The 23,969-nt window shown below is 40.7% G+C and overlaps 1 protein-coding gene across 2 annotated transcripts in view; it reads right to left on the bottom strand.

Moving 5' to 3' along the window:
- Positions 1-23,969, bottom strand: part of PLCG2 (phospholipase C gamma 2) — a 164,432-nt gene that overhangs the window by 124,046 nt on the left and 16,417 nt on the right. Inside the window, exon 1 of one of the 2 annotated variants that reach the window (XM_069072239.1) lies at positions 17,133-17,170. The exons of the other annotated variant lie outside the window; for it this stretch is intronic. Coding sequence (XP_068928340.1) covers positions 17,133-17,139 — 7 coding nt within the window. The 5' untranslated portion in view covers positions 17,140-17,170. Of the gene's footprint in view, positions 1-17,132; positions 17,171-23,969 lie in introns of those variants that run through there. 2 annotated transcript variants of the gene reach the window in all.

The raw sequence follows: 23,969 nt of genomic DNA, 5'->3' as shown, positions 1-23,969 counted from the left end.
AAGGCAGACTTACAACCCTGGGGTCAGGAGGGAGAAGTGAAATACACTACAGGAAGGGCTCTTAGCTCCTCATCCAGGGCCAGCCTCTTTTGTGGTAAAAGCTGAATGCATACAGACCAAAGAAGCAATAGAAAAGGTCCTATTTTTCTGACCACATCGAAGTGAAGGCAGAGGCCTAAGCCCAAACCTGACCTCTATTCGAAGATGCACTTGCCTCTCGGCAGGTAGTTATTGTACAGACTGATGAGGGAGAATAAGTAGGTAATGAGGGGAATAGCTGAGTAGAGGTCCTGACTGGAAATCTCCTTGAGTTTTTATGGCTATGGAATTACAAAAAGACTTAGGGGGAGTGTGTGATAGCTGTGTTCAATTATTTGAAGAGGTGTCATATGAAAAAGGATTAGACTTTATCCCAGAGGAAAAAACTAAGAGAAGGGATGACAGGTGCAAGTTACAGGACTGTAAGTTTAAATGTGATGTAAAGAGGGGCAGCTAGGTGGCATGGAGTAGAAAGAGAGCTGGCTTTGGAATCAGGAAGACCTGAGTTCAAATTTGACCTCAACACTTACTAGCTGTGTGACCTTAGGTAAGTCAGCTAACCCCAGTTACCTCCCAAGAAATAAATGTGATGGAAAGGAAAACTTCCTAACAATCAGGGCTGTCCACAAAGAAGAATGGGTCCCCCTTCCCCTCCCAGAGGTGTGTTTAAAGCCTCCCTGGGAGGCCTTAGAGCAAAAATCTGGATGGCCACGTATGGGCTATGTTGTAATGGTGATTCTTGTTCCTTTACAGATCGGACTAGGTGGCCTCCAAAGGCTCTTCCAACTCTAAGATCCTCCATATAATTCCTCATCATCCAAACTATGGATCGAGAGATGGGGTGCATAAGTAGGCCTTAGTCGCCCTTATCACACAAAGGTCTCTACTCTGCCACGTCCACAGACAGGGAGATTGTCTCACATTCTAATACAATAATAAAAACCATATTTAACAGATCTAGATAGGTCTGGGAAAAATGGGGCAGAAAAACTGCAGATACCTTACCCTCTAAACACATGCACAGGGGTGCACAGTGTGCACACACACGCACACGCACACACACACACACACACACACACACATCACAATGCCACCCACCTCCTCTCCACCCCCCAACCTAAAAAAGCCCAGTATTGTTTCAGAAATGGCCAGAACAGGAAATCTGGCCCTGGTAAATTAGTGGTTACTTTGCTCTTTGTTCCTACTAAAGAGAGGAAGCCTTCAGTGAAGCAGTTAGAAAGGACACATGTGTTCATCTCGGCACCTGACCACAGAAACCAATCTCTGAATACCAGGCCAAAAAAGGGAGTTGGACCAGGACACCACAGAGTCCCAGGGGGCAAGGCTAAAATAGGCCCCATCAGCTAAGGAGAAAAGACAAGAAAAACAGAGTCTTCTAAGCCAGTGCAAGCAGAAGACCATTCAAATCCCTCTTTAGTTCTTTAGGCCAATCCTTGAGCAGGAAAATACATTCTAGAAGCATCTGCTTAGTCAACATTCAGCAGGATAACATAGAGTGAAAAGCACTGAAAGAGGCAGGATTCAAATCCTGGATCTGTCACTACTTGAGTGGTCTTGGATAAGTCACTTAACTTCTGTGAGCCTCATTTTCCTCAAATGTAAAATTAAAGAATTAGACCAGATGATATATAACATTTTCAGTTCTAAATAGTGACTCCTATGACCTACTGCATAACTTGGCCAAATTATGCAAAGCAAAGAAAGCACAAGCACTATACAAAACAGTGGAGTCAAGTTCAATCTAACAAATCCTGGTCTTATTGGGGGATATTTTAAGAGTTGATGACAAAAAGGTTTCTTGATAAACACTAAGCTCATTAACTCTCCATTGGAAATTATGCAAAAACTTTTGTCATTCCTTCCCTCCTCCACACTCTGTGACAATGGGGAAAAATCTCTACTGGGGGTGCCTGGACTCCAGACTCTGCTAACAATTGACCTTGGCTTGAAACATGTGAACTGTCTACTCTACGCTGGCTCTGGCCCAGAAACAGCGCAAGTCACTTCCTCAGTAGAGGGTAATTCAACCCTGTGGCTCAAAAGCCTAGTTTAGGGACCACAGGGAGAAATGGGAGGAGTTGCTGGACTGCCAACATAATCCAAAGGAGGAGTGTGTGGGTCAGGAAGTTTTGAAGTACCATTCTCTACCAAGGGCAATTTCTAGCCCTCACACCCACTATGGTTTCTCAGCCAAATTGGTTTACTTTCTTATAAAAATGTGAGTTAAGCATCAAGGCCTACTTCTGTCCCTTTAGGCAGGTTTGACTGACACAAGATTATTCAGTTTTTGGTAAGGGGTGAATTCTTTGGTTAAGGGAACTCTCGGTGAAAAAGCTCCCTTGCCAACATAGATTAGTAACTGATCTTCAACTGACAGACTTAAGAGAGTTGCTAAAGACACTGAGACATTAGGTGATTTGTCCAGGGTTGCATTGATATGTCAATCAGTCAATAAGCATTTTTTAGGGGGTGGCTAGGTGGCACAGTGAATAGACCACTGGCCCTGGAGTCAGGAGGACCCAAGTTCAAATCCAGCCTCAGACACTTAACACGAAAACTAGCTGTGTGACCTTGGGCAAGTCCCTTAACCCCAATTGCCCTCCAAAAAGCAAAAAGAAGAAGAAGCATTTTTTAAGCTCTTACTTTGTGCCAGACATGATGTGAAGCTCTGGAATACAAAGAAAGACAAGAGCATTCATCAGGAGCAGCAGATGAACCTAGGCCCACTGACTGAGGACAGCTCACCATTCAGGATAGTATCCTGCCCCTCAGCATCCCCAAACCCAACACTTCTATCTACAAGAAAACCAAGTGATGTTCTTTTACAATCTGCAAGTTAAATCTCACGATCTCTAATGACTTCGCCTGGGACAATGTGGTCAAATAAAAGCCATTTGTCCAGGCATCTAGAGACCTGGAGTCTGGCTGGGCTCCTTCTTGATTGTATGACTCTGGGCAAAGTCAGTGAACTTGTCCAGGCATTCGTTTCCACATCTGTAAAATGGGGATCACATATTACTCTGTATATGACCACACAAAGTTGGCAATAATTTTCTTCACATTCCTAAATAGGATTTTGAAGATAAAATTCATTCTCATGGCTAACTTCTACAAATGCAATCTGGTGATGTTATTTTACTGATAAGAAAACCGAAACAGCATACACCAGGACTGTCACCCCACCCCACCTCACCCCACCCTCCACCCCACCCCACCCCGCCTTCTATGCTGGACACCAGGTCTCCTTTAACTCAACCTCACATCACATTAGCCTTTGCAGTTACCAGTGAGGTAGCTGATTCACAGTGTGCTACAATCTCCAGGCCTTCCTCTTCCGACACTTACACAGTTCATTTTTTGTTTTAACCCAAGTGAAGGATGGTACATTTGCACGTTCACTTGCACCAGCATGGGACAAAGGGGGGAAAATAACAAAGAGAACATCAATGAAACATTTTTTAAAAAACACATAGAAGAGAGAAGAATGAAATTCAGAAGAGGCCTTAGACAAGCAAGGCAGAGCTAAGAGTCTGTTAACTTTAATACAGATGCTAAAAATGAGAACAAGCAATACATAACAGAAACGCACTATTTCATATACCATCCTCTTTTTTATATTTGGAAATATTCGTGTTTGTTGTTTATCAAGCTCATAATAAAAGAAAAATGAAATTAAAAAGAAATGAATGATTTTCATCCATATGATAGTAGATAACATTTATATAGTGTTTACTATGTGCCAGACACTGTGCAAAGTGCTTTACAATTATTTCCTCATTTGATCCTCACAACAACCCTGAGAGGTAGGTGCTATCATTATTCCATTTTATAAATAAAACTGAGGGGGGGGGGGGAGAAAGAGGTTAAGTAATTTACCCAGGATCACACAGCTAGGAAGTGTCTGAGGTCAAATCTGAACTCTGGTCTTCCTGACTCCAGGTCCTGCACTGTCTCCACTGTGCCACCCAACTGCTCAGTGTAGTCAATAAAGGGCCTGGGAGTAAGGAAGACCTAACCTTGGACAAATCACTTAACCTATCAGTGTCCCCAGAAAACTCTACAACTAGAAGTTACAGAGGAGATACTAACCTGCACTGGTGAAAGGAGGGTAAAGGGAATGATGTTGAAATGACAGGTCCATGTCAGATATATAGAGATATATATATAATATATATAGATACATATATGTGTGTATGTATATATATATACACAGAGAGATCTACATATAAATATATATATACACACATATACATACTGACATATATAAAGTAAAAATATAGATACATAAATATTTATGCGTGTATCTGCTCCTTCTAAATTAGTCTTGTCATCCTAGCCTGTCAAAATCTCTTTAAGTCCTAAATCTGTCACCCAGCTTATTAGCTCTTGTTCCCAAGCTTATCATCTGCAGGCCATATATGCCTTTATTCAAGTCATTAACCATTCTACAAGTATTTATTCAACACCCACCATATGCAGCATCTTAGTATTATTATGAAAATTGTTGTGATCTTGCAGAAAAGGGTCTCAGGGACTTCAAAGAGACCTCAGACCACACTTTGAGAAATGTTGGTCTAGACAATAGGCATTCTTCATCCTTTGTTTTTTCTGTATGACTTGCTAAGTCAATCTCCTAAGTGGTCATGGATCTCAAATTAGAAGCTCTAATACACTGGGTGTGTTGAAATCATAACCTAGAAACAGGAGAATCTGGAGCCTCTTACTATCTATGGGGAGTCCCTCTTCCATTTGGACTCAGAGACTGACATCTTCCATAGTAGTGATAAATACCTTGTTTTATGCTCAATATGAAACTGATTATCAGGAGATCTCTGTGGTTATAGCTCTTAAATTAGAATCTTAACTATTCATAGGGAAAGCCTCATTTTGGAAAAAAAAATTATATGTGAAAGTTTTACTATTCCTTTACCATATTTTCATGAAAGCTACTCTCAATATATCTGTAAAGCATTCTATTAAAATTTTTATAGGGATGAAAAAGTAGGCATGTGGGTCAATATGTATTGACATCCTCTAGATCACCCTTTTAGTAACAATGTCATTCTTTTTTTCCAATTGTTAAGTATTTTCTTCTCCAGTTGTGTAGAAAATTGATCCCTCAATGCCTTCAAAACTGTGTCACCATTAATATAATTTTTTCTCTGTATATTTGGTATAATCTTGCTTCTGATTTCATCCTTTAATTTAACACTCCACTAGAGATCTGCCTCTAGGTTAACATCTATCCATTAACCACTACTCTAATCATTCAACTAGTTTTAGACCTCATCTCTCTGTCTTATATGCAACAATATTTTGAGAGGCTCTGTCAAATGCCTTCAGTTCCTGTATCCAGTATCCATTATGCTATGGATAATAGGCATTACTTTCCTTTCCTCACCCCCCGAGAACCAGTCCAGTAATTATGTCCAAAAAAAGGAAATAAAGTTATTCTGCCATTGATAATTAATTAACCTTTCTGGGCTTGAAATGAGTAGTGCTTGCCTTCCTAAGTATATATGAACTATCCCTTTAATAACATCTTCTAGAATTTTGTGAGAAAATGGAATCAAAGCCACATCCCTATTACTTAAGGATTCCATCTTCTCCTTTATGAATTTACCTGTATTCAGTCCAAAAGCTTCTCCCATTCTCCCCCAAGTTTTCAAGGATCACAGGTAGTAATCATATCTGATCATTCTTTTTAGCAATCTGGGGATAAATTTTGCCCAGTCTTGATTTTTTTCCTCAGTATTTTTAATAAACCTCAGTTTGTTCTCCATTAACTACTAATGATTCTATCTTAGGTACGTGTATGGTTTTAGCTTGAACTGGTCAACAAACTTCCAGAGAAGCCACATCAGTCTCTTTAGATGGTTCCTCATTTTCATTCCATCATTTATGTTTTACTCTCATTCCCAAAAATATCCATTTTGGGGGGACTGATTTCTTCTATAAAAGAGAAGGTCCTTGGAGTCAATCTATCCTTTCTTTAAACACTCTGGAAATTCACTTTCATAAAAAATCTACGGTGATCTTATCAGACTATGCCTGAGCTCTAAGATGACACGGCGACTTTTAAGTTTTTCGTCATTCCCATTTCACCAAGCAGTTTCTCCTTATTGAACAGAATCAGATACAGATGAATAGCTGTCCTCATCACCTTTTTCATCCTTTAAGGAATGAAAGAACATTTCCATAAGGACACAGACTTGGAGCTGAAAGAGAGCTTAAAGGTCTAGTCCAACCCTCTCATTTTGTTAATGAGGAAACTGAGTCCACCCAGAAAGGTTAAATGGCTTCCTCAAAATCACACAGGTAGTGCGTGGCAGAGGAAAGATTCAGTTTTTTTTACTCCAAATCTAGCACTTTTCCCACAATGCTACACTGCTTCCCTCATCAAAGCAAGTCAAGAATTCATCAGAGATGTACAGTTATTTGAAGTCCTTAGTCAGTGCCCCACTGCCAGCTTTGAAATCTTCTGGAACTCATCATCCATGTCTTCCTTCTGGTCAACTGGTTTATGATCCCACAATATCACTTTTGTTTCTCCCTCCAATAATTATCACCCAATGCTTCCATGGCTCCCTCTCAGCTCCTCTATTGTCTCATATGACTATATCTCCTTGATAATTACTCTCCCTGATTCAATTTGCCCTTTTATTTGTCCTTTTCCTTTTGAATAGGTGTTCCAAGAAGCAACTGGTGGCACAGTGCCTGGTATACATAAAAGTGCTATATAAAACATAAAATGTGCCACATAAATGCCTATTTTCTTTCCTTAACCATATTCCAGTCATTTGCCAAATCACTTCCTATTGAATCTCAGGAACACCAATAAGACTGAACTACCTTCTTGCACTGAGATCTTTAGTTCATTTTTTTTATTACCCCCAACATATTTAGGTATAGATATCTGAGACCCTGTGTGCTATTACCGTTGTCCCCCTTCTTAAATATCATCTCCTATAAATTCTTTGGCCTTTTCAAGGATATTTTTCCCTATACTGTACCTGCTACTTACTGGAGTATCTGACTCAGAGAACTTAAGTGGGAAATTTTCTCCCTTCTCTATTATATATTTACTCAGATTCCCAGGTCTCCTAGCAAACATATTCTTCTTAATCTTCATTAAATACATAAATTTCTTTTTGGATGACTCTATTATTCTTTTATTTAGAAATCCAAATCTCATCTCACCAAGTTTTCATTTTCCATATAATAGTATCTTTGTTAATTAATTTTAACTTTGTTAATAATAACTGTGCTTTGAGTTACTCAAGGCATTTTACATATATTATCTCATTTGATCCTCAAAACAACCCTTAGGTAAGTGTAATTTCCATTTTACAGATGAGCAAACTGAAGTTTAGTGAAATTTAAGAGACTTATTTAATAAGGTCACAGAGCTAATAAACATCAGAGATAGGATTTGGGCTTTCCTAACGCAGGGTTCACCATCACCCACAGTACTCAGTTGATTTCCCTGCTATGCCATATCTGCCTCTATCTTCTGAAGTCTCAACCTTCAATTAGCCACCTTTGGATACCACAAGCCAGATCTATGTGTCTGCCAGATGTGTGGGTCACAGAATCTGATTGGAGAAGTCTAATGTAACAGTCATTAAGCTCATCAATTTGTATCTTGTACAAACTGTTTCCACCATTCTTACAACTTAAGTTATTAAAATTTAAATGCACATAAAGGTTTTAGGAAGAGTACTCCATGTCATTACTTTAGCCCAGGGGTGGGGAACCTGCTGTCTCGAGGCCACATGTGGCCCTCTAGGTCCTTAAGTGCAGTCCTTTGTGGCAATCCAAGTGGCCACACTTGAGAACCTAGGGGTCACATGTGGCCTTGAGGTGGCAGGTTCCCCACCCCTGCTTTAGCTCTACACTGTGTGGAAGGAGGCTAATAAGACAGATATATAAATATTTCTATGTTTATACCAAACACTATTCACACCCTCTCATAGCTTAGGTTGTTAAGGGGCTTGCCAAACAATGGGAAAATTTACAGACTCTTAGAGAGTTTAGTTTAGTTTTTCATCATTTAGTTTGACAGAAAGACCAACTCCAGAATGAACTGAGCTGAATTCTGAATAAGTTTGCCCACTTACCCCCCCAGCTCCACTCCTCTCAGTTCCCTAATTCATACTAGGCTAGGATGGCATCACCAACCTTGGAATCTCTAAACTTGCTGCTCACCAAGTGGGGATAGCAAGCCAGGGAGAATGGCTAACTCTTCCAGCTGTCGCTGGTAGGGAGAAATGCAGGCTGGGGGAAAAGGGAGACCATTCCAGTTACTTAACTGAGAATACCCTAATAGTAGATGCCAAACCTCCTACCCTCCAGAGCTTAGAGTTAGGAGAAAGTGAGCAGCAATTAAACCACAGCATTGACTTTGAGTCATTGAGTAGGTCTATAAAAATCCTGCCTCTAAGTATAGGCTGATGTCTTCTGTAAAATGTTGGGTCAAGAGATGCTACTTCTTTATCTGAACTCCCTAAAATCCAAAAATTAGAGGAGTCCTCTGCAGCACATTTTCTCAGATGGCAAGGACCAACTTCATCACTTAGCTCTGGGTGGAGCCTAATACCATACCTCAAGAGATAATAAACAGATATTTCTAATGACCACATAGCTGGGGTATCCTTTTTGCCAAACTGTTTGGAAAATAGTTCAAATCCCTTTGGCAAAGGAGAATCTGACTGTACCAGCATAGTCTCTAGGGGGCCCTCCTCTACCCAAAGGTGAGTTCGACACGTTTTCCAAGTTCAAACTGCCTTTGAAAAACAAACATCCACCTACTAGACAGCCCCCACAAGAGAGTATGCTTTTTGAGGTCATGGACCCTATCTCGCCTAAGTATTCCATGTCTCCTAGCTCTTCCACTGCTCTACACACAGTCAGTGATTGATAACAACAGCAGGTGCTGTTGTCTTGCATTGTGCCCACTCTGTCACAGAAGTGTCCCCAGAGAAGAAAATTCCCTTGGTACATGTTCTTTGGGAATCTTACCATCTTCTAGCTCTCCTCTTCCCAAGGTTTATTCAGAACTGAGGGAATAAAACTAACTGCAAAATCCAGAAGCCAATGCGTGCCACAGAGGGCATGACAAAATTTACAAAGATGAGGAGGAACCAGCTTGGCAGCAGCCTCTAAATCACTGGCCTTGGGATACTGTCCTCTGGGGAGGCGATTTCCTTTCTGTTGTGTACTTCCTCCCTGCCTCTGGGTCCTATCTATATCTGGGTAAAGGTGCTTTTTCTATCAACAGCCTCATTTTCAGTTAAGCAAATATTGAGTTTAGAGGACAGCCATGTTTCCTTTTTCAGCGGACTCAAACATCCTTTTCATCACACAAAATAATATGAAGTTTAGTGAGCTCCTTGACACAGACTACTTTAAACACTGTAATAAACACCTGAAGGGTTTTCCCTCTAAGTAGATGATGGCATTTTTCTTTCCTTTTTCCTTTAAATTTTCTTATCTTTTTTGATACCTTTTGTTCACATTCATGGCCCTTTCAAAATCCCCTAGCCATTGAGAAATCCTTGGAAACAAGGATTTAAAAAGAGAGGGAAAAGCAGTTAACCAGAACCAATTAACATATACCCACATCTAGCAGTCTACCCAATATTGCCTAACCAGAGTTCCCCCATCCCTGAAAAAAAGAAAGGGAGGTGCAATTGGAGACCACAATATTTTAAGGGACAGCCTACATTATGGTAAAAGCTGAGTTAAACACCAGCTATCTAAACTGAAACCCTCAATTGGGTTAGCTCACATCATAACTCAGGCCTGGCCTGAAAAGAAGGGAACTTGTCATACGACCTGCTTTCACCTCTTTTATACCTAGTTGGTTTTTTTGTTTTCTTTTGTTTTGTTAACTCATCAAAGAGACTGTTGATAAAACAGCGTTCACCACCAGACACCAAGTGGAATTTATAGTGTATCACAGCTGAGAGAGAAGTCACAAAAGCCAGAGGTCACCTTTGCAAATGGCCTCAAAATATCTAGATCATAGATTCTTACCCTTTTATTTTTGGCAGCCTGGCGATGCTTATGGAACCCTTCTCAGAAAAAAAAAATATTCCAAATATATAATTTAAACCAATTATATTGAAATATAGTTTTCAAAATTAAAAAAAAAAACCAAGGTCACAGACCCCAAGTGAAGAATCCCTGATTTAGAAGACAGAACATAGAATGTCAGGGCTGTAAGGGACCTAAGAACACAGGGTCCTCAAAGATCATCTGATCTAACACTCACTTTACAGTAGAGGAAATAAAGGTCAAAAAAGTGAGAGACTTGTCCAAAGCCATGCAGCTAATAAGCAGCAAGACAAGATTCAAATTAAATTTTATGCCAGTTAAGCAGAATGAAAAAAGTTTCTTCTTCTAATATATTAAGAAACAGGTCTTTTCAATGATGCTCATTTATAAAGTGTACCCTGAAGTGACTCCCCTTGTATAACAAATAACTAGAAACCTTCTACCCTCAAAGAGTTACTTGATCTTCCAGGGAAATGATCTTGACTGCCCAGACTTCTCCAGTCACAGAGACCTCCAGGGTTAAGGAGACCTTTCATAGATAGCAAGCAAGCACCAAGCATTTATTAATCACCATAATTAGGTGCCAGAAACTGCGGTCAGCACTGGAGGTATAATTACAAAGAATTAAACAATCCTTACTGGGAAAGAGCTTACCTTCTAATGGGGTGGCAACAAATACATATGTAAGTACATACGGCAAAAAATGAATAAATAACATATATATGTATATACACATACATATACATACAAACATATATATATACACATACATACTATGTGTGATATAGAAAGGCAGACAGACAGACAGATAGATGGATATAATGATTCAATACAACAAAGTATTGGAGGGAAGGCACCAACAGCTGGGGGTTGTTGTGTATGGGCTTCATACACAAGATGATGCCTGAAATGAGTATTAAATGAAGAGAGGGACTCTGAGGCAGAGGTTAGCAAGGACTCTCTCCTGCTATGTGAAAAGGCCAGCAAGAAGGCACAGGGACCGAAGGAGAAATGTTGGATATAAGAAGCCAAGAGGAGGCCATACAGATTGGCAGGATTATAGAGTATTCTCTATATCTACACATAGCATAAGGCACTTTTCTTACATGGTTTTGGGTATACTACTTCACAGAGACTGAAGATAGATTACATGGATTAATGAGGAACCACCAGAACTGTTTATCAAAGGTTCCTAGGATTTAGAGCTCCAAAATGCCCAGTTAAGCTGGAAAAAACAAGTTATGGAGGGCTTGAAGCCAAACAGCTTCAAGAAAACAGAAAGCTAACTCTTAGTCCTTTGGGGCTCCCTATCTATTTCCCTAATGCAGCAAACCCTTGCAGGTTTGTAAGGAAACTTAAAGAACTGAGATTCCCTTATAGTGAAAAGTAGGGGGACGTGGCCCAATCCCTTTAGCACAGGAAAACCTGAGTCTGTAGCAGAGAAGCCTCTAGCATGAAGAGGGGCCCTCCCCTACCCAGCACAGCCAGGTTTAGACAACCCTCCCTAGCCACAACAAAACAGTACCGGCACTTGTCCCATAAAGGATATTTTCATTCCAAATACCTACTTCCTCTTGGGACAATGGCAGAACGTTACCCAGCAACCCCAAGGTGGTGTACCCAGTGGTGATTCATCTGTGATCATACTGTAGACGGCCTAGCAGCTCAATACTCATTCTCTGCCCATTTGTGCTTCAAAACTAGGCCTACTTCCAAGTGAACATTTATAGAGACAGAAAAGAGGAACGAACACCTCTCATGTCACAAACCACCAGCTTTCCCAGAGTGGTGGCATATGCAGGAATTATGAAGGGGGTAAAATATGGAAGAGAAAAATAACAACTGCCCTCCCCCAGGTTAATAAATGTTTGCTGACAGAATGTAAGTTCCCTGAAGAAAGAATCTGTACCATTTCTGTCTTCAAATCCACCAATAACAATGCCTGAGACATAGTAGAATTTAAACACTTGACTGATGGACAGAACTGAATATTTCACACAAAATGAGACCAGCAGGCCTAAAGAACAAGGCAGGCTGTTCCTAGAAAATCAATGTTAGAAAAGACCTGAGAGGGCATGTTGTGCAACATAATTCTTCTAAACAAGAATTCCCTTCTACCATATATGTTAAATAGGCTATTCTGCCTATACTACCCCCACAGGCAACCTATTCCACTTTGGGATAGATCTTAATTTTTGACAAGTTTTTCTTTCCACCAAACCTAGATCTGCCTTTTCAAAATTTCCACCCAATGATCCTGGTTCTACTCTCTTCAACCAAACAGAACATATCTAATCCTTCTTCCATATGGGGGACCCTTAAATAATAGAATAAAGCTATCATGTCTACCCCCACCCCTGCTCCCAGCCTTCTCTTCTCCAGCCTAAAAATCTGTAGTTTCTTTAAATGATTCTCAAATGGCAAGGGCTCTAGGTCCTTCACCATCCTAACAGTCCTTCTCTGATGTTATAATGTCCTTCCTAAAATGTGGAATACTCCAGATATGGTCTCACTGGGGCAGAGGACAGAAGGGCTATTGCTTATACTGTTTTTCAACACTGACTAAGATTGCATTAGCTCAGGGCGGCTAGGTGGCACAGTGAATAGAGCACTGGCCCTGGAGTCAGGAGGACCTGAGTTCAAATCTGACCTCAGACACTTAACGCCCCCCCCCCAAAAAAAAACTAGCCATGTGACCTTGGGCAAGTCACTTAACCCCAATTGCCCTCCAAAAAGCAAAAACAAAAACAAAAGATTGAATTAGCTTTCTCAGCTACTATATCATAGTGCTGATTCATATTAACCTTGCAATCAACTCAAACCCAGACAAAGGCACTCAGGGCCTCATTGGACAAGTTTAATTAGAGATAAATTTCCTCTATTCAGAGACCAAAGTCTTATATTCTCTGTCTGTGAATTGTTGGCGCAGAATTACTAACGATAATTCTAGAGGACTCATCATGATGAAATATGCTACATCTCCTGACAGACAGATGATGACCTCATAGTACAGAATGAGACGTTTTGGTCATGGCTAATGTGGAAATTTATTTTGCTTGATTACATATATTTGTTATAAGTTATGTTTTTCTTTTTTTCCTCTCCCCCAAACCCCCATAAAGCAAGAACAGGAGATGAAAACTGATTTTTGTTTATGGAAAAAAATAATTTTCTTTTAAAATGTTGGCGCATCTAGGACAAAACGGTTTAAGGAATAAGATGATCACTTTAATCTCAACTTAGAAGTATTCTAAGATAATCTTAAAATTTCCATTGCTTTGTTCCCTCTGACGTCTGAAGAAGCCTTTTTCCTCCCCTTTACAATGTATACTTCCTCCTAATAAGCACACTCAGACCAAGGAGTACAGTGTGGCAGGGACTTCCAACTCCCTCTCCAATGAGGTCTCCCACTACTCCACTTATTCTGCTCTCCAGACAAATTAAACCTCTCACCCTAAGATGTACTCCACACTTTTCCATGTCAAGGACTTCCTTTCACACATTCCCCTGACCCTGAGACACCCTTCCCCCAACACCACCTCCACTTTTAAAGACTAGCTCAGGGGCAGCTAGGGTGGTACAGTGAATAGACCTACTGGCCCTGGAGTCAGGAGGACTTGACTTCAAATATGACCTCAGACACTTAACACTTATTAGCTGTGTGACCTTGGGCAAGTCACTTAACCACAATTGCCTTGCCTTTCCCCCCTCCAAAAAAAAAAGTCTAGCTCAAATGCTTCCCCCTCTAGGGAGCCCTTTCTGATCCTCTCCTCCCCTCATCCCAGTTAGTAATTCAGTGAAAAGAGCACAAGTTATAGAGTCAGAAGACCTAGGTTCAAATTCTACCTCTAATTTACTACCTCTATGACCCTGGGCCAATCACTTAATCTCCCTTGGCCTCAGTTTCTTCATGTGTGAAATGAAATGGTTGAACTAATGAAGTCTACATTCAATTAAAGGGCCTCCCCTTGAGGACCTACAGGACCACATGTGGCCTCAAGGCCAAAGGTTCCCCACCCCTGCCCTAGGACCGATCAGAGTGTTTTTGCACATAGTATGGACTTGAGAAATATTTGCTGAATCAATTTTTCTTATACAGCTATAGCACCAAGGCCTTATATGCTTATAAAAAGGCCCTCATTATACTGCACTTTCTCTCACATGGTGGAGGCCAAAACTGTGGAAAAATCACATTGCAATGGGAAGACTGATGACCCTGAAGTCACAGGATATGAGTTCTAATCTTGGCTCTGCCACACTTTACCTGTGTGACCTTGAGCAAATCACATAACCTCCCTGGGCCTTGGTTTCCTAATCTATAAAAGCAAGGGTTTGGACTAAACATTCTAAGAACCTTTACAGCTCTAGACAGGATCTGAAGAGAAATCCAGATTACTGCAATCTACACTATTGTCAACTTGATCCAACACTACCCTGAGGTTGGCAGTAGCTCATTTTCTTAAAATCCCACTTGGAGTCATTCTTCTGCTTTAGAGTCTACAACAGTTTCCCAATCAACCAGTGCTGACAATTAAATTCAATGACTGCCCACCATGAAGGGAAGTTATAATCATAGGATCACAGATTTAGGGCTAGAAGAGACCTTAAAAAACCACTGTCCAACCCCTTTGTTTTTTAAGAAAATTGAACTCCAAAGAAGGTAAGTGACTTGCCCAAGGTCACTCAGGAAATAAATGGAAGAGCCAGGATTTTATTCTAATTGCTCCATTTCAAATCCACTGTTTTTCCCATTATTCTATGCTGCCTCTAATCTAGATGGGGAAACAAAGGCATTACATAAAAAGAGAAATAACAACACAAGGTAGCTTAGGAAAATTGCTTAAGTAGAACAGTTCAGATGCTAAGAACTAGAAAAGGTTAGGATCTAAATGGTCACAGTGGGTTGTGACTGGCAGGGAAGTTTTCACAGAGAAGGCAGACCTCAAAAGAAAGGCAGGATTTCATAGCACGATCATGATAATATAAAGGACAAAAAGGGAAAATGACATTGAAAGACTGCAGAACACTAGACAAATACAATGACCAACCTCAACTACAAAAGACTTGACACCACAACATGCCCCTGGCTTTTCAGCCAAGAGATGATGGAGAACAGGTGTGCAATGAGGCACACATTTTCAGCCAAGACCAATATATTGATTTGCTTTGCTTGGCTGTTCCAAGGGAAGTATCTATTATGGAGAGGCTGCCATTAGAAAGTATCAGTGGTGTTGAAAGAAGAGTATTGGGGTGGCTAGGTGGCACAGTGAATAGAGCACTGGCCCTGGAGTCAGGAGGACCTGAGTTCAAATCTGACCTCAGACACTTAACACTTACTAGCTTGTGTAAGTCACTTTAATCCAATTATCCTGCCCTTTTCCCCCCCCTCAAAAAAAAAAAAAAGAAGAAAAAAGAAGAGTATCCATAAAATGTCTTTTTTTTAAAATGCCTTTAAAATGCCTTCCTTTGAAAAAAGGAAAGGAAAGGAAAGGAGTGGTAGTATTTATGACAGAAGAAATGGCGTGAGCCAAGGTAAACAGGTAGAAATGTACTGTAAATGGTATGTTTAGGAAAACAATTAATAGTTCAGTTAAGATGGATGATTCATATAAGAGAAGAGAGGAAGGGAAGCCTGAAGGAAGTGTTCTATGGACAGACTATGGAACTCAAAGAACTTCCACTTTACTCTGTAGGCAGTGGGAAATTATTGGAGGTTTTTAAGTAGGAGGATGTCACAATCAAAGGGATTCTTCTGTGATTAATCTTACAAGATGGATTAACCACTTCTTCAAGAGAACACCAACTCTCTCAGGACTCTCTAGAGCAAGCTTAAGGTTTCCTATGAGGACAGAAGCCGAAAAATTGGGGTGAGAGAATAGTTTTAGGAGGAAAACAGACTGGGTATAGTGGTGGAGCTCTAGAGAGTATGGTATAGGCAAGGCATTAGATTAGAAACTAGGGAGGGAATTGTGGCCGGGCCAGAAAAGACCTAGAGGAAAATAAAGTAGGGAAGGACCAACCACAAAACCGGCCTAAATGGTTAGGAAAGGGCCTCTTCCTCCTCTGTGGTCTATAAGCTACTTCTTCCCCTCTTTTCCTTGCCCTCCCCTCCTGTGTCTCGCACCAGTCTTTTTTCCTCACTCTAATCTGTTTTTAACACTCTGTCCTCCCAGTTCTTTGAGTGAGCCCTCCTTCCTCAAATGACCTTGTATTAACTTACCTATGTACATATTATATCCTCCCACCCCAAACCGAAGAACAGCTTCTTGAGGGCACAGACCATTTCATTTGTTTGTTTTTAGGACCTAGCACAGTGCCTTACAAACAGTAGGTACTTAATAATTGTTGAAATGGTTATTAAAGTTACTGGGCTTATTAACTCTGAAGTGTCTTCCTAATTTTCCTTCTCTAAAATGGCTCTTCTTTTGGTGATGCCTCCCCCTCCCCCACCATCTCCCACTCAGGTTTAAGACCTTCAAACCCCTAAAGCTTATTTTCACCAGGTACTTCCCTGCCCAAACCAATTTAGCTCCCTCTCTGTCTCTCTGTCTCTCTCTCTCTGTCTCTGTCTCTGTCTCTCTCTCTGTCTCTGTCTCTCTGTCTCTGTCTCTGTATATATATATATATATATATATATATATATATACTACCACTTCCAGATCAAAAGAAGCAGTTGACAAAATCTTTAAAGCTTCATCAATGGGATTGTGACAAGAGAGATTTCTATCAAAGCACTTCAGGTGACACCATTACATGGTCAAAAGCACCATCTGACCCTTCTTCTTTGACGGAATCAATACCTTTTCCATGAATTCTTTTTCTATAACCTCTGCAGTCCAAGTGGACCCCAAAGACAGAACTGTAGCTAGCCTCCTCCCCACACCAGGCCTCAGCTGTCAGGAAGTCTAAAGCCACTCTGAGCCCTTCAGTATAAAGTCCTAACAGTGTGCATCGGAGGGGTAATCTATCACTCATCCACAATCACAGAATCTTCAAGCTCAAAGGCGACTTACGCATCATCTGATCCAGGGGTTCCTTTGTGCCATGGCTCCCCTCTGGCAATCTGGTAAAGCCTATGAGTCAGTCCCTTCTCAGAATAATGTCTTTAAATGCATGAAATAAAATACATATAATTATAAAGGAAACCATATTGAAAAACAATTATCGAAAAAAATTTTTAAATAAGATCACAGACCCCAAGTTAAAAACCCTTGATCTGGTCTACCCCACCCCACTCCATCTCTCATTTTACGAAGAAGGAAAGTGAAACTCAGCAAAGGGAAGGGGCAGTCACAGTGAGTTAGTGGTAAAACTAGAAGTAGAATTCCTTTTGCTCAATTTCTAGCGCCCTGTCTACTATGGGTCTGCTAATGTATAAGGGAGGAAGAGAAGTGATCTTGGAGCCAGCCCCCCACACACACACACCCTGTTGGTGTTACAGGGTACTCTCATCACAGATACAGATGTTTCCCATCTGATGAGCCCCCAATAAATAGCCTAGGGCAGGGGGTTCTCCAAACATAGTTTAGAAATCCAAGAGCCTTATTATCATTTCCCATTCCACAACAAACCAGTCTCCTCCACAAATCCTTCCTCCTCCTTTCCAATCACTACAGGCCCTGACCAGCCCAAGGCCACCTGGGGAAGTAGCATATCATGTGAACACTGACCCCACAGAACGGCCAAACAAGAGTCAGCCTGATGATGTACTGGGACAAGAAAAGGAGGGCTAGAAACTATATGGGACTCACCTGATCCCCTGAGTCCTGACCAATCTTCTCTGGAAAAGGAAAGTAAGGGAAGAACGTGGATGGCAATAGTTATAACCTCAACACCACCACCACCACCACAGGATCTGCTTGCAGACTAAGCAGAGAAAGTGGATGCGTGAGGCTACATAGATGAGAGCTGGCCACAAAGTTGTGAGAGGCACCGTGAGTCAAATGGAATGGGAAGAGAAACACCCAAAAAAGCCCCCATGCAGAAAAGTGACCAGGGCTCTCTTCTCATAAGCCATGTAATATGAAGTGAAGGAGTATCGGTAAGGAACATCTGTCAGACTAAATTGATGTGCTGACTGGTTTTACTAAGTTCCTTCTTTTCCTCTTTTTTTTTAATTTTTTTGTAACAAGGGATGAGAGAAAGGAAAAAAGAATGAAGAGAAAGGTGAAGGAGAAACAAATTGTATCAATAATTTTTAAACCTATTCAATGTATTTTTCACTTCACTTTAAGACAATCCAAAGAACAAAAATATGGGTTTATACAAAAGATAAACCACAGTACGTGAAAAAGTATCTTTACAATAGGATTCTTTTCAACAATATCTCTTTCTTATCCCAAAAACAGTTCTACACACACATTTTTGGAACCCATCTGTTGTACAAAATGAGGCATAATTGCATTGTTGTAAGGCTCAGATGCAATAATATATGTAAAGTGCTTTGTGACTTTTAACTTTTGTGAGTTAAAGCACTACATAAAAAGCTTTGCTGTTACAATGATGATGATGATGATGATGATGATGATGATGATGATGTCTACAAATGTCTACAGAGCCGGAAAAGGCATCACAGGGCAACTAGTCCAACCCACTCATTTGCAGATGAGAAAACTGAGGCCCTGATGAGCAAAGTAATTCGTCCAAAGTCAAAGGTAGTACCCTCAGAAGTAGAACTGGAATGAGTAGAATTATTTATCTTTCCATTGGACCACCCTGCCTCCTCATTTTTAGGCTCTTTCACTGGGTGCTACATATATGATAACTGAGCTCAGAATCTTTGGGCTTCTGGGAAGATGAGACTTCCACAAGATTTCTAAGACTTTTTGTTGTTCGTTACTTCAGTCGGGTCCAACTCTTCATGATTCCATTTGGGTTTTTCTTGGCAAAGATACTAGTGTGGTTCCTTCTCCAGTTCGTTTTGTAGATGAGGAATCTGAGGCAAACAGGATTAAGTGACTTGCCCAGGGTCACACTAGTGAGCATCCAAAGCCACATTTGAACTCAGGTCTTCCCGACTCCAGGCCCAACACTCTATCCACTGTACCACCTAGCTGCCCCTTTCTAAGGACTTAGGATCATCGATTTTGAGCCGGTAGATACTTCTGACACACATACCCCTTATCTTATGAATGAGGGAAGTCAGACCCAAAGACGTTAAGGAATTTGCCCAAAGTCAGAATAATGGGCAGAGTTGGGATTCGAACCTGGTCCTCTGAACTCAAAAGTCTAGCACTCCTTCCGCTGTACTGCATCTTAACTAGTTGGCGGCTCAATGACAATAGTCATGACAAGGCACCTCCTCTCCCGAGGACTGCTCCAGGGGGCCCTCTCCTCCCCACCTTGTTCACAGGATCAGGAGACAGGGCAGTTAATGTAAGTTCTCATCTCCCCCCAGGCCTCAGACCTTGGAAGTCACCTCTCCTGAAATGTAATTAGCCTTTCAGCAGGGTCACCTCAAAGCAACAACTTGCAAGATCCTAAGAATCAAAATATAAAGGAGAGAGACAGCAGCATCTGCCAAGGGAAGGCCAGGGAGGTCTGGTTACAAAGGGGAAGCTTTGGAACAAGATCTGATTTTTCGTTGTTGTTCTTTTAATTCATCTACAGAAAACTCCAGTTGCCCAGAACCCCAAAACCTCAAATATTTGTTGAAAAACTAAAATAAAGGGAATTTTTTTATTTCTAAAGTACAATAGCTGATTTTTGCGATGATGGCTTCAAGATGCCGCAAGGGCCACCCTATCTATCTTTCAAGGCTCATTTCCCTTCTTTTCCCACAAGTGATCCTTTCCTCTGTAGAACTCTCATTATACTTAGTCACTTATCACATTTTATCTTGTAGCAGTTATTTGTAAGCAAGGCTTATCTTCTCTGCTAGCCTGTAAGCTCCTGAGGACACTGGATGCATCTTATTTCATCTTTGTATCTCCCCGGGTACAAAGATGAGGTCACTATTTAGTATCTTTTTGCTGGCTTGATGTATTTTCATTCTTTAAGCCTCGACCTTATCTGCCACTACTGTCCTCTAGTTCTGTTTTCCAGCCAAAAAGGACAACTTGCCATCCATTTCCCAAATATGCCTTGCATTTTCTGTCCCTGTTCCTTTCGCACATCATTTCCTATGACTGGAAATACCACTTTCCATTTTCTCTAGCTGAATTCTACTCATCCTTCAGATTCCACCTCCTCTATGGGGTATTTCAAGGTCCCTAAAGCCTAAAATGACCCCCTTCCTCTGAAATGTCACAGCCGGTTGCTTCTGTATCTTGTACAGGTCAATCACCTTTGTTCCCTCTCCGTCTCTTCTCTTCCCCAAAACTGAGCCAAGGGCCATGTACAGATGCTTAATAAATAATGTTTGAATAAGTGAATAAATAAATGTATGATCTATATTGACAGATACACCAAGGCAGGGCCTTTGATCTTTGTCCTTATATCTCCAGCATCAAATATGTTACTTGATACGTAAAAGACATTTGGTAAATGCTTGTTGAACTGGACAGAATTTGGATCACCAGAATATTTACAGATTCACAGAGCTGCAAAGAAGCCCAAGTAGTCCATCCCATACCTATAAAAAGAATCCCTTCTACAACAAGTGTCCATCCAACCTCTGAATAAAACCTCCAACTGTGGGGAAATCACTATCCCCTAAAGGCAAGTCTTTCTACTTGGGGCAGTTCTAATTATGCAGTTTTCTCTTACTTCAAAACTAAATTTCCCTCTTCCCAATTCCCATTCAATTAGCCCAGACTCTAGGATCAAATCTTTTTATTAAGGGGATATTCAAAGGGCTGCACTTGAGGACCTAGATGGCCACATGTAGCCTTGAGGCTTCCCCACCCTGGCCCAGAGGTTATTATGGGCAAATTCAATTATTTGTGACATAATGACCAGATAGCCCATGGAAAGGATTTCAGTTTAGGCCTAGAAACAAGGCTAAGATATTTTTAAAAGCTTCTGATGGCTTAAAATCATCAGTTCTTTTGTGAAAACATTTAAATCAGTGAACAGGCTTTCAAAGTGCCTACTCTCTGTGGTCAAGGAATAAAATATATATATATATCCTAGGTCCAAAAACAAATTTCAGGACCAACTAAAATAGTTAAGAGAATGCATTACAAAGTGTCCCTACCCCACAACATGGGAGTCATTCATCCCACAGGATCAATAATATCCTCTATGTAATACACACACACACACACACACACACACACACACACACAAATACATACATACAAACATACACACACATACATAAATTATATATATACACACACACATTCTCTCTTATTGTATGTGCCTAGGGAAGTCATAGATTCAAAAAAATCTCCAAGTTAAAAGGACCTCACTGGTCCTCAAGTCCAACCCATAATGGGGGAAAAAATAGTACCCTCTACAAACATATCTGAGAAAGGTCATCCAACTTTTGTTTGAAGACATCCACATTACTTCCCAAAGCAGATCATTTGATTTTTGGACAGCTCTACTCACTACAAAGTTTTTCTTGACATCAAGCCAAAATTTGTCCCTAAGCAGCTTCCACCCATGCTCACAAGTTCTGCCCTCTCAGGTCAAGTCTACTCCCCTTTCTCTATGACAGCTCTTCAAGACAACCACCTTCTCTCTTCCCATCTTCTCTTATTCAGGGTAAACATGTCCTATTCCTTCAACCCATTTGAATATCAAATCAATAAACATTTAAGTCTCTATGATGTGCCAGGCACTGTTCTAAGTGCTGGGAATACAAAGAGGCAAAAGACAGTCCCTCCCCTAAAGGAACTTACAATCTAATGAGAGAAACAACAAATATGTACTAACTATTTACAGGATAAACAGGAAATAACTAACAAGGAAAGAGGAACTGGAAAAGGCTTCCTATAGAAGAAAGGATTTTAGCTGGGACACAAAGGAAGCTGGTGGAAAAAAATGAGGAGGCAAAAGCATTTTAGGCATGGGGACAGCCAGAAAAAAACAGCCAAAGAGGGATAGAGTATCTCATTCGTGGACAGTCAAGAGGTCAGTGTCACAGGAATGAGGAGTACATAGCAGGGATTAAGGTGTTAAAAGACAAGAAAGGTAGAAAGGGGTTAAGTTAAGAAGGGCTTTGAAAGCCAAACAGAGCATTCTGTATCGATCCTACAGGCGAAAGGAAACCACTGGAGATTATGGAGTAGAAAATCACTCTAATAGCTAAATAGAGGATAGAGTGGAATGGGGAAAGATTTGAGGCAGGCAGACCCAACAGTAGCCTATTTCAATAGTACAAATGTGCACCAGGGTGTTGGCAGTATGAGAGGAAAGAAGGGGGTAAGTAAGAGTAGAGAAAGTGGAGATGATTTCTATTGCAGATGATGTTTTCAAGAGGTTTATTAGCCACAAAGGGCAAAAGAGATAAGAGGATGGTATTTAGCAGGGACAGAAGGATCTAGTGAGGGTTTGGGTTGTTTTTTTTTTCAGGAGTGGGGAGACAAGGGTATGTTTGTAGGCAGTAGGGAATCAGCCAGGAGAGAGACGGAGAGAGGAGAGAGGGAGGGAGGGAGGGAGAGGGAGAGGGAGAGAGAGAGAGAGTTCTAGACTGAAAATAGAGATGACAGGGGGACAATCTGCTGAAAGAGACAGGACGTAATGGGATTACTTGAGAAGTTAGAAGGGGAAGTCTTGGTAAGGAATAAAGCCTTACTTTACATTATGTGAGACTGGGGTGAAGGCATAATGAGATAATGGCAGAAGGCATATGAGTGATACAAGTTGGGGAAACAGGGAAAAGAAGGAGCTCACAGTGAATGGCCTCGATTTTTTCTGTGAAACGTGACCTTGACCATCCCAGCTGTCCTCCTCTGAATGCTCTCTAAGTTTATTAGCATCCTTCCTAAACTGTGTTCTCCAGAACTGAACAGATATTCCAGATGTAGTCTAACTAAGGCAAATGAAAATGGTAGTTACTACCACCTTGATACTACTCCTCTCTTAAGACAATCTATTCTTTTCTATTCAAGAGAGGGAAAGGGAATAAGCAAGACAGTGCCTGGCACATAGTAGGCACTAAATAAATGTTTACTGATTTATTATGAAGTGCCTACCATCTGCTAGGAACTGTGCTGAGTGATTTTAAAAATATTATCTCATTTGATTCTTCAAACAACCCTAGGAGGTAGGTGCTATCATCCCCATTTTGCAGTTGAGAAAACTGAATGCAAAGAGAAGTTAAGTGACTTGTCCAGGATCACATAACTAGTAAGTGTCTGAGGCTGAATTTGAACTAAGGACTTCCTGATCCCAGGTTCGGCACCCTATGCACTGTGCCCCCAGTTGCCTCCAATGTAATAAAGCACTTAGTAAGAACCTATTTTGTACATAGCATACAAGGCACTGTGCTAAGTGCTTGATATAAAAAGACAAAATCAAACAATCAATTGAGCATTTATCAAGTGCCTAATATGTACCAGGCCCTGTCCTCAAGGAGTTTACATTCTATTACATGGAAAAAACAATATGCAAAGAGAAGTATAATATGGTTGATCAAGGAGGTTCTCTAGTCAATATGATAAACTCACCAAGAGGAATCCAAATATAAGACCCTATGATCTTTCATCATGGACCATGTTCTTCTCTTGATGATGCCTAAGACTGATGATACCTTCCTAGGATTCCATACCACAGTATTATCTCATATAAATAAACCATCTTATAATCCACTAAGGAACCGAGATATTTTTCCAGATCAACTGATGTCTAATAACATCTAGATATCTCTCTATTGTTTTTCTAAAAAAATTAATAGAACACCATTTTCTGTCCTCCCCTTCTCCCAACCCATTAAAAAAAGGAAAAAAAAACAAATTTCT

This window comes from Petaurus breviceps, unplaced genomic scaffold (assembly GCF_028583685.1).
Source record: "Petaurus breviceps papuanus isolate PSGF00001 unplaced genomic scaffold, PetGlider_PUasm1.0 90845, whole genome shotgun sequence".
Taxonomy (NCBI): domain Eukaryota; kingdom Metazoa; phylum Chordata; class Mammalia; order Diprotodontia; family Petauridae; genus Petaurus; species Petaurus breviceps.
The sequence above is the reverse complement of the archived record's forward strand: the minus strand, read 5'-3'. Positions and strand labels throughout refer to the sequence as shown.